Source organism: Meleagris gallopavo, chromosome 16 (assembly GCF_905368555.1).
Source record: "Meleagris gallopavo chromosome 16, MGAL_WU_HG_1.1, whole genome shotgun sequence".
Classification (NCBI taxonomy): domain Eukaryota; kingdom Metazoa; phylum Chordata; class Aves; order Galliformes; family Phasianidae; genus Meleagris; species Meleagris gallopavo.
In genome coordinates, this window is record NC_139419.1 from 7,259,944 (window position 1) to 7,278,722 (window position 18,779).

The window sequence follows — 18,779 nt, forward strand, 5'->3', positions numbered from 1 at the left end:
ATCCTAACAAATATTTAAGCAAAAGCCCCCTGTTATTGCAGCTACCCAGAATGGATTACTCACTGTTTGCAGCACTACTGCAGGGTGTGAAGGGAGGCATGGTGCTGTCAGTGCTGTTTTCTTCCCCTTCTGCCCCTGCTCTCATCCATGAGCTCTTGGGGATGCAGGGATGCCTGTGTGTGGCTGGAGCAGCTGAGAGAGCTCTGCTCATGCCAGCTTGGAAGGCTGTTTGCTGCAGCAGTTCCTCTGCTGAGCCCCAGCTTTGTTTTCACTTTTTTTTTTTTTTCCAAACTTACGTATTCATATTTTCCTAACATAGCTGCACCTTCCTGTCTGCTCATTTCCACTGGAAAATGTTGTGTTCTTGAGTATTCTACGTCAGCCCTCTGGTGAAGTCAAACTGCATCTCTTTGGGAAGGAGGAGCCCTAATCTCCTGCCTCGGCAGAACCCAGGACTGCTGTTTAAACATCAGGACTGTGTGCAGCTGGCCTGCCCACCCCTGGGAGGCACAGTGTGTGTGTGACTCAAATGTGATCTCAGCATTCCATCTCCCACTTCCTCCACTTCTGCAATCTAGACCTATTGCTATAGGCTGCTGGGCCATAGCTACATTTCAAATGACAAGTTTGAGGCTTAAGATTAAGATCTGCTGAGAGGGTGTGAGTTCTGACTTTTAGGACTTCCGGAATGTGTATGGGCCTGAACCACACCTCCCAGGGGCTGATCTGTGTTTGGGAGGGAGAGGGGCTTCAAACCTAAAGGTTGGGGCCCTCCAACCATGGCCTTTTTAGCTAGCAGATTGCTACTGTCAGGACAGAGATCTACTTCTTGCAGTTGAGCGTGTTTGCAGTCCTTCTCAGTTTGTTTTGTGAGACTGAAGTGCAAATGGAGACTTGTGCTGACTTTCAGCTATTCATTACTAACTCACAATTGTTCCACCTGCATGTCATCCTTACCTGTTTGCATACCCAGAGTTGGCAACCTGACTCATCATCCTGAGTGGGTGAAGTAGGTTCCTGAGAAAAGCAGCTGTATTCACAGTTCAGAAGGAACTTATTCTGATAAACTGTTTTTCCTCTGCAGAGAATGCTATGTGGGTTTTTTTTTCCTTCCTTCTAAACATCTTTTAGCATCTTAGAAATAAGCAGCTGAACTGAGCAGTTGCATTCAAATTCCTATTGGTCAAGAGTTTTGTCACTGGAAAACACAATAACCCCAAGAGGGGGGTGAGAGAAGTGTGGGTTATGGGGTTGAAGAGACCTGTGACACGAGTTAACCCAGGGCAGGGGGATGTTGTGAGCTGTTGTAAGAGCTTGCAGCATCATCCTGCTATGGAACCTGTGTTGATCAAGCAGGGTGCAAGAACATCTAAATGCTTATCCATCATAAGCTATAAACATTATCAAAGAAAAACAAGTGCTGTTAAGTGTCTCTTTCTGGCAGCAGCGTGGCCAAAAGGTGAGAGAACCAAATAAGGGGTTTGCCCTACCCTCCTTTCTAATCTCATCTCTGGCTGTGAAATTATTGTATGTCATAACCCCTTAGTGGAAAGAGACTGAGAGGATGGTTTGCTTTCTCCTAACTGTGCCTTTTCTTTAGGAAACTCCTTAGCATGACTTTTGGCAGTTTGTGCTCTGACAGAGGTGCTTTTTTCCAGTGTTTGTAAATTTATGTGCAGATGTTTTCACATATAATAGGTGGTTTGGGCTAATTCTTGGGGTACTGTGCCCAGGCAGTGCATGCACTTCTGAATGTATGCACACATCACTTCCCCTCCTCTGTAGACTGAGGACAAGCTCTGCCACATATGGTGATGTATCGTGATCACATTATCTGGCATTTTATCTTTTTTTCCCCCTGCTATGACTGAGGCAGCCATCCTGTGCTGTCAGGGTCAGGAGCAAAGCCCCAGCTCAGCACTACCTCTTTGGCAGAGGAGTGGGGCCAATGCACTGGTGGAGTTCTCAGCTGCAGTGCTGGTGTCCTTACTGGTCCCTTAAAGCTCTCCGTTGGATGAGCTGAGAATGCAATGGTGAGAGGAAATCTGTGTCTCTGCTTATGTTATCTGGCCAAAATCTTTCCTGTTTCTGCCTTGTGCTGTCCTACTTCTGTCCAGTCCCTTCTATGGCTTTCTATAGCACAGAATTTCCATACGCCCTTATTTCACTTCACCAGCAAGACTTTAAGACAAAAGAAAATTGACTGCAGCTTTGTAATGAACAGTGCAGGGAACTGATTGCTGCGGCACGTTTAGCTGCATGGTGATGACATATTAGACTTCCCCCAGTCCATGGGCTGTGACAGGTCTCCTCAGGAGCTCTTTGCCTGGTTCAGTGATGGATCAGCTGCTCCCATGTTTTTGTCTTCTGCTGTGTAAGAGCAGTGCACTAGGAGCAGTGTGGTTGGAGGTAACTGAGGCGGTGACTAACATATTGCTGGGACTTTCCTACTTGCTGCTGTTTCCCCAGCTCTTAGATGTAGGGGAATTTGACACAAGCAGAAGAGATTGGGATTGGCTGCTTCTCCTCAGCTCAGCCACTACTGGTTTCACTTGCAGTAAACCACCCACACAACAGCAAAAATTTTAACAGGGTGAGGAAGCATTGGACTGCCTTCTGGGGGGGGAAGTGGGGCGGAGAATTTCCACACCTGGCTCAGAGTCTTAATCAGCCCTCGTTCTTGTTTTAGTGCTGTAGACAGCTGCTGTGAAAGCCAGCTCTGCGCTGGCTGTGGTTTGCCCTGAAATGAGCGCTTCTGGCATGGTGAGCAGCCCACGGAGGGTGCCAGGGAGATGGCTCTGACAGGTTTGAGGTGTGCTGCAATCACTAACCAGTACATGTACCTGACAGGCTCTGGGCTTGGAGGTTATGTGGGGCTCTGCTCCCCAGCTGCCTGGTAGAGGGGCTCAGGGAGCACCAGGTTGCCCTACAGAATCACAAGGGAATTAACAGAACTGTCAGGTGACTTGTTTCTGCCCCAGGGGCAGGAACTAGGATCCATAATTCAGCATTTCAGCCCCATTCTGAGCTGTGCTGGGCCTTTGCAACAGATGCTGCTGTTCTGAAGCAACAGCGTTTCTTCCCGCTTCTTGTCAGACAGCCCCCGCTGTTCTTATAATTTGTCTTAAAGCCTCCAGCTGAGTTCCCCAGTGAGAAGGGCCATCGCAGTCACCTGCTGTCCTTTTTGTTTCTGTTTTACATGCTATCTGCCATTGCTTCAACTTGCCACTCATAGCATATCCTGTTCCAACTTCTGCAATTGCACAGTGACAGGATAAGCAGTGTGGAAACTGGGCTGTGCACCGTTACTCTTCCTTGACTCCAGAACAGCAGCCAAGGGATGCAAGCAGCAGCCTTGTTTGATCAACAACCGTACCACAGCCAAAGCTGCTATGGAACACGAAATCCCCTGGTCTCTACTCTTTGTAGGAACAGCGTTCAGACTCCTCTTCTTGCTGAGCAGTGTAAAAAATCTACCAGTGTTTGGGTGGATGCAGAAGTACTGATGTGAAATTATTTTGTTGTACTAGTCCCTGTGCTTCAGTGGAGCCAATAACTCCACGTTTCAGCCTTTTTAATCTCAAGTAAAATGTGTGCTCCTTCTATCACCTTACAGCTTCATAGCAAGCCACAGCTTCAAGCAATAGGGATGACTGCAGGAAGGTTCCAGTAAGCCCTATAGCTTTTCTGTTCAGAAATGTAATTTTAATTTTTTGGAAACACTGGTTACTCCAGAACAGGCCATATTTATTTCCAATGTTGTTAATAGATTCTAATATATTACTGGTCATAAACTGTCCATCCTCCATCCCCATCTTTTCTCCCCAGTGTATGGTATACCACTGCCAGCTGTACCAGGACAGTGTGTGCTATGGATTTAGCGGTGAGCTAGCAGTGCTTTTGGAGGCTGTGCACTGCCGTGCAGCCATCTGCAGCTTGCTGCTTGCACACTGAGGCAGCATGCAGGGTGAGCCATTAGCTTTTGCTTTGAAAGTGCTTCCACACAAACAGGTTGCAAGCAGCTGGTATGTTTGCAAACCTATTTGAGATGCCAAAAGCTGTGCAAGGTACACTCAGTTGCTGCACCCAGCCCAGGAAGCGGAAGGCCTGCTGTAAAAACTTGTGGCCAGGCAGAGTGGGTGAGGTGAAGCTTTTGCCACAAAAAGCCATATGCCAACAGTACTGCTCTGACCTTGGTGCACCACTGGAGGCAGAAGGGATGTGCTGATAGATGTTGGCCCTAAATGTGTGTGATAGGCACTTCTGGAGGGAGAGACCTGTGTATGGACTTCCAAAGGGGCCTGAGCACTCTGAGGAGGGTGGTGTGGAGGCTCCATCAGAGGAATCACTATTTCCTGCAGGCTGAATGTCTGCCAGCAGGTTACAACACAGCAAAGCAACTGAGGAGAGGGCTCTGGGTATGTTCTGCACAGTTTAGATGAGGGTGATGGATCTGAGCAGAGCTGTAGGTTTCTGTTCCAGATGGTCAGGGTGAGTTGACAGGCGCAGTCATTCCTGTTTCTGCTTACCAGTGTATATCTGGTGATTTCCTAAGAGAAGAAGACACAAGGCTGTGAGTGCTCCCCTCCATGTGAGCAAGACACACAGTCACAGCTCTGTGAAGGTAAGCCCTTTTCCTCAGGCAGGAGCCAAAGCAACATCTGCTACAGCCTTCATGCAGAACGGGGTCAGACTGAGATGTGTACTGGGGAAAATAAGAGGCTGAGCCCACTGCTGGTGGCTATAAAGAGACAATAAGGAATGGAAAGAGGGAGTGCGGAGGGCAGCATTGTGGGGGTCTGTGTGGGTGGCACTCAGCATTCCCCACAATGAAAGCAATGCACTCCCTCCTCTGTGCAGCATCCTGTGTGAGCTCGCAGGCTCCAGCTGTGGGTCTCTGTTGTTTTTCAGCCTGCCGCTTTGCTGACTAACACCTCCGCTTTCTGCCAGGCTCATTCATATTTTAACCCATTTCCTGAGCTTTGAGGTGGTTTCTTCTATTGCTTTTCCCTCCAGTAGAACGCAGTCACTCAGTTCTCAGCTGTTCTTCTGTCATGGTTGACTCATTCCTTATGGTAATACATGATTGTCTCCCTCTTAAATGTCACCAGAATTGTTTTTAGAATCATTATGCCTGGTCTGTATCTTGGAGCCAGCCAAGGAGGGGGGAGCCAGGAGCCAGACCACTTCCCTGCCTGCGCTCTGATGGTTGCTGCTGCCTCCTGGTCCCAGAGGCTGTTTTGGAGATAGGTGGTAGCAGAATAAAGCAGCATTGAGCTGTCGGATGTGGTCCATACTGTACTATTTAGTTAGGTTTAACCACTTGCTACCAGTGCCTCTCCACTGCAAGCCACTCATTCTACCAACCCCACTAAGCTACTTACATGACCTTTTAGATCTAAGCCCTACAAGTTTGCTTTATCTGCTCTCCCACCTTTTTCTCACATAAAAGTAAGATAAAAGAGCAATACAGTAATAAATGATGTGTGGGAGCCTGGACCTGAATTCATTGCCTCCTCTGTGCTCACCACATCCTTCTGTCAGTAATACTGATACAGTGATGACGTCAACCACCGCCTATCACTGTGTATTCCAATACAGCACGGCTCCTGGTGCACACATCAGGCGTTTTTCTCACTCAGTGCCGATGAGAGCCACCTGCTCTCCATCTCCCACCTGCAGTGTCTGCGATTCCAGTAACCATTTAGCCAGACCAGTCCGGCCTGGGGAGAGTTGGAGGGCTGACATGGACAGCTGAAAGGACGGGGCAAGGTAACGTCCATGTTCCCATCAATTTTCCCTGCTGCCAGTTTGCTCCTGCTTGATATCTGTGACTTCACTGTAAACTTTTCCTATTGCTGACGTGGCCCTTGTGCCCCATGTCATTCACGTTGCCTCATACTGGACAGCCAGAGTAGCCTGATGCCTCTCTGTTTCTTTGGGCATTGTGATTGGGTAGCTGTGTATGTTGCTAATGAAGATTTCAAGAAGAAAACTTGCTTTTGCATCTAGCTAGTGGCCTGAGATACTTCCACAGACCTTCCACTCTTTTTTACTTGGATGTAACTGGGACGTTTGTTTTCTCATGCTTGGAAATATCAGGAATAATAAGCAAAATAATCTTAAATGTCTGCGTATTGGTCTCATCTCCTCTTCAATGATGTATTTTAAAACATTGCAGAGTCATTTATAAGTTGCATATAGATGAATGGATAATCACCTTTTATTAAGAACAGCCAGGTTGGATGGGGCCCTGGGCTGCCTGATCTAATGAGTAGCAATCCTGCCCATGGCAGGGGGTTGGAACAGGCTGATCTGTCAGGTCCCCTCCAACCTAAGCTGTTTTGTGATTAACATGATGCCATGATTATCGCAAAGGGGTGGAAGGGGCTTCTCTAATACAAAATAGGGAATAAGTTCCTGCCTCTGCTCATTGCCTACTGCTATTTTGCCCTCTGCTCAGAAGTGAACAATCTTGCAGGGAGGGAGCTGTCCTTATTCTGCTCCTCTGCTCTTATCCAGAAATCTTCCTTCTAAATTGCTTTGTTTTACAATAACCTTTTTCCAGTGTGTAATAACAGCATCTAATGTTGCTATAAAACTACTTGGGCTTGTTGCTTTGACTTTATCTTGTTCAATCATTCCTGTTCTTTGAGTAGAAAAGAAATAAGGAAAAAACAACACTCCAGTAAGCAACAAAGGCTTCCCTCTCATTGCTTTGCCACTGTTGGCAGCATGAAGGAAAGCAGAATGACAGCAATGTTGTGGCTGCAAAACACTCAGGGTACTGCCAGTTGAATTCTGAAACAAGCAGTGAGTCTGCAGAGCTCTTTGGGAGTCCAACCCTTCCTGCCTTGGCTGAACAAGAGGCAGCAAGCAGCCTGCTTCTGCTTGCAGGGAAACCAAGGCTGTGGTGTGTGGCAAAGCAGTGACATTAAGGTTGGGCTTGTGCAGCAGGCACAGCTCTGAGGGATCACTGCAGCCCCTGGGCCAGCACTGGGCTGCACTCAGGGAGAGGACACGAAGGCCTGAGGTGGCACAGCCTTGTTCTGCGCCTAGTGATATCTAGGATTCAATGTACCATTCATTTGGTACAGCTCTTCTATTAAATGTGCTGCAAGGAAGAGAGCTTGTGATAAGACATTGCAAGCAGATGCTGCAATGTGAGGAGGCTTCCCATCTGCAGGGGACTGTTCCCATGGGGCAGTTAGGTGAGTGTGCTTCGGATGGTGTGATGAGGGGTGCCTTTCTCAGAGAAGGAGGAGTTTAGAGACGAGTTGGGAAAGGGTAAATGAGAGCACAGGTGTTGTTCAGTAGTGGGCTGTGCCATAGTTTTCAGGGTCTGGTGGTAATGACAACAGTTACAGAGAAAATTGGAGAACTGGAGAAAGAGCTTCTGTCCTGCTGCTCACAGCAGGCAAGGGAGACAAGCAGGGTGCCTGGGCTCCTTGCTGAGCTGGAGCAGCTGCTTTTCTGTGTCTGCAAGGGAGTGAGAGCAGCAGCAGCACGACTGCTCCTGCTGCAGAGCTGAGGTGCTGCACCCAGCTCCAGAGTGAGGCCTGCTGATCTCATCTGGACACTGCAGTGCCTTGAGAACGAGTCTCAGAGCTCATGTGGGTTTGCAGGGGCTTTTTGGTGGCTGCTAAATTTATTTTGCTTTCATTATTTGAGTAAACTTGGAAATTTTTAAACATCGTGAGTATTCCCCAAGTGGGAGAGGCGTTGCTAATGTTCTCTCTGATGGGCACCTGCGTGTTCGCTTCATCCACATCATTTTCACAGGTGCCTTGTTGCAAACCAGAGCAAGGTTTTGCAGAGTTCTGGCTTGCAGCCAGCAGAGGGGCTCCTGTGGGGTCAGTCACTGAAGGTGTAGCAGTCATCTGTATTTTGAGTTGTTTCCTCATTTTGTTGCACACATCTTGCTGTACCCTTCTCTGAAGGTCTTCCTTTCCTGTAGGTTCTTCTCACCAAAGTGTATCAGGACAATCTTCTCCCAAAGAGTGCTATACATTATTATTCTTGTGACAGATGGGAGACTGTTCTTTGTTTTACTCTTTCTGCCTCTGTGGAGTCCCTTAGCTGTATGTCCCATGCTTATTTAACTGTACAGAGTCCAAATCAGTGAGTTCTCACAGACCCACACTGACATTCAGACTTGTTTATTGGACTAATCCACTCTAGAGAGGTTTAAGCCACAACAATGTCACTTCTATTTGCAAGACATTTCTGATTGCAGGAAGCTGATGAAGGAAAAAATGAGTTAGCACTTAACCAAGTGTCTTCCTGTTGCATGGATAGACTGAGGCCGCAGGCACTTTTCTGCTTGCTCTGAGCACATGCTGTTGGCAAAGAGCAGAAATGTCACCCATCTGTTTAATGGCCATAGGTCCCCCACCCCAAACCCCTAGCTCATGGGAGAGATGTATGAAGGAGAGCTGAGACACCTTGCCTAAATTAAGCACTTCACTTTTAGACATGTAAATGAAGGCTAGATTAATTCCACTTTAACCTCCAACACACAGGAACAGATGGCTGAGCTTCACTGTATGGCTTTTTTGTTTTTTTCAGGACATCCAATCAGAACCAAAATGAGGAACAAACTATGGCTCCAGAGTATTTCCTTCTTCCTTTTATTCCAGTGCAGTAAGTTCACAAACACGTACTCCTGGCTGTACACAAGACTTGCTTCCTGGTCATTGGCGCAGGCTCTGCAGGGTTGTACACAAGAGTGCCACAGGGCAATAAGCACAAGACAGGTGGTAGTGGAGAGGGTTCCATGGGGTAAGGAATTATGGGAGGGGAGGTGAAGAACAGGTAGGAGAGGGAGCAGAGCTGGGCAGATCTCAACCAAACTGCAAAGTGGCATCAACGGGGATGGGATGCTGCAGAGACAGTGCTTGCCTTGCACTGAAATGGCTCCGGGTGACATAGGGGTAGGATTCCTCCCCAAAACTTTTGCTATCGGAAACGTTCTGGTGGCTGATAGCTGGATAGCCCATACAGCCCAGTTGGAAGCCAACCAGGACACTGGAGTGATCTCTCCCAGTCTGAACCCCTTGCTCAGGTCTGCACTGTGCAGATGACCACCGCCACTTCCCTTGCTGGCTCTTATCTGCTGCTGCTGGACAGAAAAAGGCAGCAACAAGAACATCTGCACAGAACAGGCATGAGCTTAGCATTTCTCATGCTGCTTCTAGGCAGAGCCCTGGACCTGCTCCAAACTCTAATTAGTGAAAGAGGTGAATTCAGAGTTGTATCTTCTACCTTATTGTGGTGTCAGTATTGTGAATTTTGAGTAACATGAGGAATTATCTGTACTAACTTCTTTTTGGACCAGACTGGATCTTACTGTTAGAAGTAAAACCTTTGATCTTTGTTTCTGAAGCTGCCAGGGATGGAATTCATCCTACAATTGATTGGGTTAATCTAACGTTTAATTATCCCTTACCAGTAAAAATTTGACCTCTTCTTCATTCTGTTAGCAAATTCTTGCACAGAGATAAGTGTGCAGACAGCCAAGGAACAGTAGACTTTTTTCTGCTATCATAATAGCATAGAAGAATGCTAATTAGCAGTGCTTATTAGTTTATAAATACCTGCTGCCCTTTCTAAAAGAAAGCAGGGGTAACAGCTCTCTTTTTCTAGAAGTGCAAAGTTAGTCTAAGGAAGAAAATGTATCTTGTTTGGGACCAAAGCAAGAAATGCGTGCCCAGGGCTCAGGGCAGCCTGCTGAGGACACAGAATGAAAAGTTAAGATTGAAATGAAACAAATTGAAATTAATGAAAATTTCAGAACAGAATTCTGAAGTCAGAGTGAGAGGAAAAAGTCAAAATGAAACAAAATAACAGCCACATAATTTGAATAATGCAATGTGTAGTAAAGCACACGGACACATTTGGAGACAGAGGCTGCTGCAAGAATCCCCACAGTCCTTTTTCTGCCACCTTCCTGCTTCACTGGAGGTCTTGTAAGGGATCTGAGTGTTGAAATAGACTGTGCCATGCTCAGAGTGATAGGGTATTGTATGGCACATCTCAGAGGCTGAGAAGTAAAAAAGGCTTCAGTTAAAAGTATAAATGCTGTTTTGTGGCCACTTATAAGTGTGCTCATTTTCCTAATGACCACAGCATAACTTCTATAATTGCCTCTCATGTTCTCATCAGAAGTCTGTCTCAGTTTAAGTGATCAATAAATTCAGCCAGTCACTTGAGCATCAGAATTACTTATGGAAGTAATAGTGGGAAAGTTGCAATACCTTTTTGCCAACATTTGATGAAGTCTGTTCCAAGTCTCTGGAGCTGGATGTGAAAATCACTGATGCTGCAGATATCGAATTGTAGAAAATTGCAAGCTGAGAGGATGGCAAAGAAAGAATTACTAAATTACTAATTTTTATTTGCCAAGAGGACAGATATGTTTGAAAATTCAGCCCTGGTTTGGGCACATTCTGGTACATCATCTGCTGCTGCAGCATTCCAAGTAGGTTTGTCTTTATCACTGATGGCTGCCAGGGGTTCACCTCCCTTTGGAGGTGGAACATTCCCGTGCTCCAGGACTGGAGGCTTTCTGAGCCTGGTGCAAAGCAGTCTGCTCTCTTTGGATGCAGTGGAAGTCCCAAGGGCTGTGTTGTTGATACCCAGTTCTGCTTGCTGCAGCATGGAAGCTGGTATCGTGTTTTCTCTTTCCAAACCTGCAGCCACGTGTCATGAAAACCTCACTTGTTTTGTGGACTATGTGCAGACCCTGTCCTGCCTCCTGAGGAATGACCTGGGTGCCAGTTTGTACAACATCACTGCTACATGGTACGTCTTAATAGAACACAGTTTTTATTGCAGTCTGTTTTGTTGCAGTGACAGATCTGTCCAACTAGATTACGTGATAGAGGTGGACTACTTTCTTTGGTGTTTGTTTTTTTTTTGATGGTTTCAGGGTTGATGAGGACAATCCAGAAAACACTGTGGCAGCCTGCAGTCTCCTGGAATTGTCCAGGAGCACCAACCACACAGAATACATTTGTACTGTGGACATGACTGAACTGCTGGCAGACATCAAAGTCCAGGTGGATGTCACAGAGATAGCTGACAGGCAGCACATGATTTCCAGAAGTTTTTATATGAGAGAAAACAGTAAGTACAAAAATGATGGGCTTGATATATGTTGTTTAAGCTTGTCTCGATTTGCCAGACAGAGTCTGGGCAGGGAATGAGCAAGACAGCCAAGGGTGAGGAGCTGTGTTTAGTGTGCACTCCTCTGGGCAGGACCCTGGGATCTTAATGTTGCCACTGTAAACTACAGAACACCTCTTGCCTGTGCCTGAGCTAAGAGTTGCCCAACTGTGCAAGTGACTATAACTGAAGGAGACCTCCTGCGTGATGAACAGAATGAGGAACTCTGCTTTCCTCATCTCCCAGGAGCTAGCTGCCCTCGTGGTACTTTCCCTGGTTCCTGAGGTGATAAGGAATTGCAGAGATGAGCAACAGAGTCAGGGACAGAAGGCATTCAGAGAGCCAGATGTCACAGTGCTGCCTGGGCAGGAGGTTGTGCTTTGCAGGGGTGCACCCCTCCAGGGCATTTCTGGTCCGTCTGTGTTCTGCCTTCCTCATACTGTGCTCTCTTGCATCTGCAGTGATGTTGTGAAGAGTAACACTGTTCTGTCTTCACCCCCAGTCAGACCACAGCCTCCGTTCAATCTGACTGCTGTGTTCACAGAAGGTTACAATATTTCTTGGGAAACCATCTACCAGAATCCTCTTTTCTACTTTTTGAATGAGGAGCTGGAATATCAGCTGCGTTATAAGAGAAGGGTTGACACCTGGGAGGTAAGTGAAATGTTGGCTTACCATCAAGTACCAGCAAAGAGGGGACCAGCCCTAGCAAGACAGGAGCACTGGTGTGGAAGAAGGGTTCTTGAGGTTTTGAAAAAGGTTCTATTTTTCTTGCCTGGACTAAGAACAAGCAAGACTATAAAAAGAATTGAGAAGCAGAAGCTGTTAAAAAAGTACAAGGTTCTATGGGGAAGGGAGGTAGATCATTTGCTTCTCCTGCTGTTCTGCTTTGAAGAATCCCCCAAGGCCTCATGTGGCTGCTGAGCAGCCAGAGCATAGCCCACAGAAACGACATGACAGCAGAGGGGATTCCTTTGCAGGGCTCTCGGTGAGGGTAAGGTGAGAGCTCTCTCTCCTCACTGACTACTTGATGTGTAATTATTTACAGACTCAGAAGATTAAGTCTGTCCATGAAGACAAACGGACACTGGTGATCCTGCCGTGGGAACTCCAGAGGAACACTGAGTATGAATTCCAAGTGAGAGCCAGACCCCGAGAAGACACTGGCTACTATGGATTTTGGAGTGAATGGAGCTCCCGGCTGACACTGAAAACCAGCCCTGCTGGTACGTCCTGTTAGCTCTCCCTGTCCTTCCAGTTTGTCCAATGTCAGAGAATGCTAGCAGAAATCTACTGAAATCTAATTAATTAGAACAAAAGCTAAATAGTTTAGTAAAGGCAGGCATTTGGCTTGTTTATGGGTTCATGCACTCTTGGCAGGAGAACTGGGCCCAGGAGCAGGGAGCTCTCCTGCCCCAAGCACGTCAGCTGCCAGCTGCCTTGTGGCATAGCTGCAGCAGTGATGCACAGCTCCTTTCATCGCTGAATCCTCTCTGACCAACTTCACTCATACCTGACCTCGTGTACAGGGGCTGGTCCCCACGTAACAGCCTCAGAGTCTCTAAGAGAAAGTCTGGGGTAAAATCTCAGGGTCTTCTTTCTGCTGCTTATTGACCAAGGTCAAAGTGCAAGGTGAGTCTGAATGACCTTGTCTCTTTCTCCAGCTGTGACACAGAGAGCAGGCATGGGATGGATGCTGTTTTTTATTGTTGCCATGGTGATCACTGCCTCAATCACAACCTTTCTGGCCAAGCAACAGAGGTAAGAGCCCATAGGGAAGCTGGACTTAAGTGCCCTTATTTGTTCTGCTAAAAATGGGGTGTTCACATGCAGCCTTCTTTGCATCTTGTGCCTTCAGGCACAGATACAGCTGTGTGGCCTTGTGAGGGCCAGCAAAATATAGTCTCCAGCTGGTGTAATGGCAAAAGTGCCTTGCTTTCCTTTGTCAGCTCTGATGCCTCTCAACAGATTGGGTGGAAGAGAACACTGTGCACAGGGACTGAACAGAGGCCTCCTGATCCTGTCCATGCTCTGGAGATGCCCAGATGGGAGCAAGCATGGCTTGCTCCCCCTTTTCAAGCTGGTGCAAGTCACTCAGTGCAAGCCTGGGGCCTTTCCCCTCTTGCAGAGAGACAGTGTGCTTAACCTCAAAACCTTTCTTTTTTTCTTTTCCAGCTTGTGGAAGAAGATCGCCTGCATCCCAGATCCATCTGCCTTTTTCAAACCACTTTACCTGATGTATAACGGAGATTTCAAGGTATAAATGAAATACATAAGTGAGTGAAGCATATCATAGAATCATAAAATAGCCTGGATTGAAAAGGACCACAGTGATCATCTCATTCCAACCTCCCTGCTATGTGCAGGGTCACCAACCACTAGACCAGGCTGCCCAGAACCACCTCCAGCCTGACAAAAGTAAACTAAAAGGCCCCACATTATTTCCTGGGCAAGGGATTCTCATTAGTATAGTAAGTGGAAGAACATCTCAAAGGAATGATGCATGGGTACAGACAAGGATCAGAGTCCTCCAGTGTGTTTTCTGTGCTGTGATGGTCTTTATGCCTGTGCTGCTCGTGTCTTGTAAATGTTGTCTTAGTGATGAGCTGTGCTCATATTTGAACTGTGAAGTTTCTAGTTGTGAAGGGAATGGACAAAGCAATATCAGGAATGCAATCTCATGCTGCAATCTCATGCTGCCATCAAGGACATGCTTGGCTTTGCTGTAGGCCACATCTCCCAGTCCAGACTCTGCAGTAACACAGGCTCAACATTAATCTTTGTAGTTCTCTCTGGAGAGTCACTTGTGCAGACAACAGATAGACATATCACCCTGGAAAGATGGCTAGAGTTCTGGGGGCAAATAGCTGCTGTGTCACAGCACTGTATGTGCAGCTGCCTCCCCCATAAAGAAGTACCATTGTGAAGTGAGCAACTTTGCCTAGCCCTCATTAATTACCTTCTCTTTTAACATCAGCCAGACTTGCTCACCTGACAAAGTCTCTTGCAAAACCTGCAGGGTTTTCAGGATTTGTCTAGATTGAAAATAAAAGAACATTGAGTATCCATAGACTTTGCGTTAATCTGAAGAGCAACCTCCAGTGCCATCATAAAATTGTGAAAGTGCTGGCACTGAACTGCAGAGATCACTGCCTCTTTCTGAATGAATTCCTTTTGTTCCTGCTGGCTGGTAGCACTGATCATAGGTACTCCAGTGTCTGCTTGTCTGCTTTTTGTTTCTGTTTTTCTTAGACCCTCTGCAAGAGAGTTGCCAGCTGGGCCCTGACGATCATCATGTCCTTTCCTAGTGCTGTGTGGATGATGTATGCAGTTGGGTTAAATGGCAAATTTTGCACGGGCACCACTTAAGCTGAAGACTGGAGCAGTTGTTTCTTTTGTTTCCTGCCTTCCCCTTTCAGCCCTATCACAGCTTCCCTTATTTTCATGCAAGGGGTACTCGCATCTCCTTGTGATGCACGTGGTTGTTCTCAGGAAAGGAGCCAGGATTAGGTGAGCCCAGTGTGGGAATTCCTAAAAGTTAAGGGATAAGGCTCATAGTGGAAGTGAAACCAATCTGTCATGCACAGAGCTATGCTCTTGTCAGAGAATCTTGTGGCTTCACCCTGCTCGATGGGACTGATGCTACTGCTGGTTTCTAATCTGCTTGTTCAGTGCTGCTGGGAAGGAATGAGTGTCAGTTACAGAGTTGCTTAAGCTCAGTTCTGAGAAAGTTAATAAATTTGCAGAATAAAGCAGCACACGAGATTCAGAAACAGACAGTGTCAAGAGGATGTGGTGACCTCACTAATATGTGAACAGTCATCATTATCAGCAGGCAGAAAGACAATCAATCTAAGGCTTGTTCAACTGCATCTTGCCTGCACCAAAGCAAGTGTTTAGGAAACGTCTGTAAATAACAACAATAGCAATGCCTGCACAGAGCAGACCTGGGTTAGACAGGAAGCAGTGAAAACATTAGAGAACTGTTAAGACAGAAAAGGAGAAGGGAAAGCAGAGGAACATTGTTTACCATTTAGTGTATGTGGGTTCTTATGTTCATGTTGGGTGGGAACGTGCAAACACGTGTCAAGAGGGCATAGGAAATATTCTGCCTGCTCAGTTCTGAGGAGGGAGTTTCCTTCTGTTCCCTCAAACAGCCTGTTGCATGCACAGCTTTAACATTAAGCTCTTTGCAGCTTAGGTTAAAAATAATTTGAAATAGATTCGGTACTTCCTGCAGTAGTGAAGTTTCTACACTTGGTGTCAGTGTGCCGCAAGTTGATCTCTTCCCAAATGCAAGCGCTGCTCCGAAAGTAATGCCTCCTGTTTAATAAGTTGACCCATGATGGTAGAGATTGAACCTTCCCACCAAAATCCTTTTATACCTTGTTGCTGTGTGACAGATGACAGCAGAGTGTTTGTGCTGTAATGCTAGTGGTGATATGGAAGGACAAGATCCAATGCCAGACACCTCCCAGTCATCCCAGCGTAATCTGCACCAAGCAATAGCTACAGCTCTTTGATGCCTGCAGCCCCTGCCCTGTCCATCTTTCTTGTCACTGTGAGAGAAAGCACTAATTTTGGGCACGACCACGCACAAAAGATCAGGCCAAGCCTTGCCATGAGCAGCTAAAATGAGGGATGTGACAGCAGGGCTATGTGTGTGCTGGCTGCAGATGCTGCACATAAAGAAATTGACTTTGCTTCCAGAGAGAAACAGTGTTACAGAGAAGGGTGCAGGGCAGACGTGGTGGCTTAGGGGGGGATACCTCTGGCTGAACTGGGAATGCTGCTATGGGCAGTGGCAGCTTGTTTGGTTGGTTTAGGTTGGTTTTTGTCTGTTTATTTCAGCATGAGGAAAACTGTAAAGCCATGCAACTCTCTCAGAGCTGATTAATTTTGTTAATGTGAGCTAGTTCTCCTGCACTGCCCGTTCCTTGTAATAACTGCATCTCACACCCTACCACTTTAGGGGACTCAGTGATATTACAGATTGATGGTGCCTCTGAAAACATAAAATCTTCAGTTGTTTCTGTAGAAACTCACACTTGACAATACTAACCTCTCTCTCTCTCTGTATGTGTTTTCATGCAGAAGTGGGTTGGTACATCCCATATGAAAATGACCATTGATTTATTTGAATGGGAAATAGTCCCTTCAGAAGTCCTGGAAGTTTTCAGCATGCGTCCTTCCAGCTGCACCTCACAGGAGGAGATAAAGGAGTTGAAAAATGATCTGCCTTGCAAGCCTTGTGTGTCCTGCCTGACCACCCCACTCCAGGACAGTCTCCTGTCAAGTGTGAACAGCAGCAGTGTGACTCAGGACCGCTCATATGGACATTTGTCCATTGACACTGTGACAGTGGCCGATGAATTCACACCTTGTAACTGCCAGTGCAACTGTAACCGCATGTACAGGGAACAAAAGCATAATGGTGATGAAGATAGTACTGGAGAAAATGGTTACCCCAAGGTTAACATTGATGATGAAGACAGAAGGCCATCCAGTGCTTTGCATCTGTCTGACCTGAGCTCACAGGACAGAATTCTGGCCTCAGGCTCTATGTCCACAGATCACCTGAGGACTACAAGTGCCCCAGGCCACCAGAAAGTTGAAGAGGCTGTGGAAAGAGGGATGGGGAGCATTCTAGAAGTCCTTTGCTTGCATCCTAATCAGTGGGATTTGGAAAATCCAGCTTCCCTACCTTCGCCTGATGGTGAAAGCGTGTCCTACAGTGAAGGATCCTGTGACTTTTTCCATCGCAGTGCAAGGCCTGGTGACAGTTACCCCATGATCTGCCTAGATTTGGACACTATTGACAGCGGCTTTGTGGACTCGGACTGTGGGAGTCCAGTTGACTGTGAATTTGAGCAAAATAGCCAGACCAACTGTGGTTCCGTTCCTCTTGAGCAGGAGGGAGAGGACTTTCCACGGAGCTATGTCAAGCAGTGGATCTCCTGCCATGCTGACAGCCCTGCCAGTGGGACTCAGACAAACTGAGGAGTTGATTTTTGTTCTGCAGAGTATAGGGCCTTTCCCATCCTGTGCCAGAAGCAAAGTGTTGGCCAAATTCAGAAGAAAAAGCAAAGTTTACTCTGTGTAAGCTGTATTGCATACAATGGAGAACAGTTAGATCCATAGAAAGATAGGTCTATTTCTACTGCCACTCATTCTGTCCACATTGTATCAAACCTGACATGATTAATTTTTTTTTTTTTTCAGCATTCTTGGTCAGACCCTTATATAATGACTTACAAACTTCAATTTTTCACAAGAAAAAGCAACTGTGCCTTTAAAATTGCTCCTTAGCTTACATAGATTTGAATTTTTTTATTTTATTATTATTATTATTATTATTTTGAAAGTATGCTTATAAATAGTAGAGAACTTTAAAAGGTTTTTCCCTGTCATTCTCTTATGACTTGAGTTGGATGTACATGGAATCTTAGAAGCATATCCAATGGCAGGCATGTTTGTTATATTAAATTTCCCTTCCCCTATTCTAACAACAGGTGTTACTTTTCCAACCACTTCCCTCTACATACACAGCTGGAAAGTTTGTTTTAAGTATGAATTATATCCATCCCTGTCCATGGGATATAATCAAGAACAATTCTCATCATCAGAGAATGGCGTATCCAAGAGAAAATCACACCTCAGAACTTAGATGGGGCTTGCCTTTGCAGGCAGAGTCTATAAATTAAAAATCTTCAAAACATAACTCCAGAGAAATTCCTCCTGCTTGGGCTTCCTACTGATCCTGCACCTCTTCACACATTAAATATGGCACTGAGTAGCTATTAGAATTATGCAGAAGTTTCAGGAATGTTGTCCCACCTGGATGTGCCTGCAGCTCCATCTCCTGTCTTAGACCTTGTCTGCTGCAGCTCACAGGTCAGCAGCACAGAGCTTCACCAAAATCTCTGCTAGCTCATACAGCCTACAATGAAAGTGGTATTTACACTGCATCTGTGATTGTTTTCCCCACACATCTCTGCCTGTTTTGTTTAGGATAACTGTCTTAAAAAGTTAATGTGATATTGATACTAAATGTGAGCACCTTACATCTTATGTAGGCACAGTGCTACTAACCCAAGAAGTGCTTGGCTGCTGGTCGTACAGTGAGAGAACCCGTGTCATTAAGAAGGTACATTTCCAGTGCAGCAACAACCTCTTCCTGTGATACCAATAAACACTCTTCCTTCTCCCCAAGCTTTTACTCTGGACTTTCAGTAACCCCCCAGCACCCCGAAGTGTTTCACCCTGATGGCCAGCTGAGCTCCACACTTCTCTCTCACTCCCCCTCCTCAAAAGAACAGGAACAGAAAACAGGATGAAATAAGGACAGAGAAATCGCTCTCCAATTGCTGTCACAGACAGCACGCTCCCTTGACAAGAGGGAACTTTGCAATAAAGAGAAGCTGTTTTTTTCACAGGTGGGTGCATCCACAGCCCTCATTTGATTACTTACAGCAGCTCATGGTGAGCCTACGTGGGTTAGCTTGTTTGCCTCTACTGTTTTTACTTTTGCCTCAAGATATCCCATAGCTCTGGCCTTCCTGTGTACAAAGTGAAGATATCAGTGAGTTAGGTTCCTTCTCTCCTGTTTTTGC

At 46.3% G+C, this 18,779-nt stretch overlaps 1 protein-coding gene across 2 annotated transcripts; it reads left to right on the forward strand.

Moving 5' to 3' along the window:
- Nucleotides 1-5,579: 5,579 nt before the first annotated feature.
- On the forward strand, nt 5,580-18,378 carry IL21R (interleukin 21 receptor). Of its 2 annotated transcripts, XM_010719491.4 has the most exons (9): nt 5,580-5,772; nt 8,569-8,643; nt 10,698-10,803; nt 10,931-11,127; nt 11,669-11,820; nt 12,215-12,392; nt 12,831-12,927; nt 13,342-13,423; nt 16,261-18,378. In XM_010719491.4, exons 2-9 carry the CDS (start codon nt 8,589-8,591, stop codon nt 17,164-17,166), a joined length of 1,773 nt encoding a protein of 590 aa, XP_010717793.2. In that variant the 5' UTR covers nt 5,580-5,772; nt 8,569-8,588; the 3' UTR covers nt 17,167-18,378. The 2 variants fall into 2 exon arrangements, with proteins under 2 accessions (XP_010717793.2, XP_085093446.1); XM_085237320.1 differs by lacking the exon at nt 5,580-5,772 and having other exon boundaries at nt 10,698-10,800; nt 10,921-11,127.
- Nucleotides 18,379-18,779: the final 401 nt, after the last annotated feature.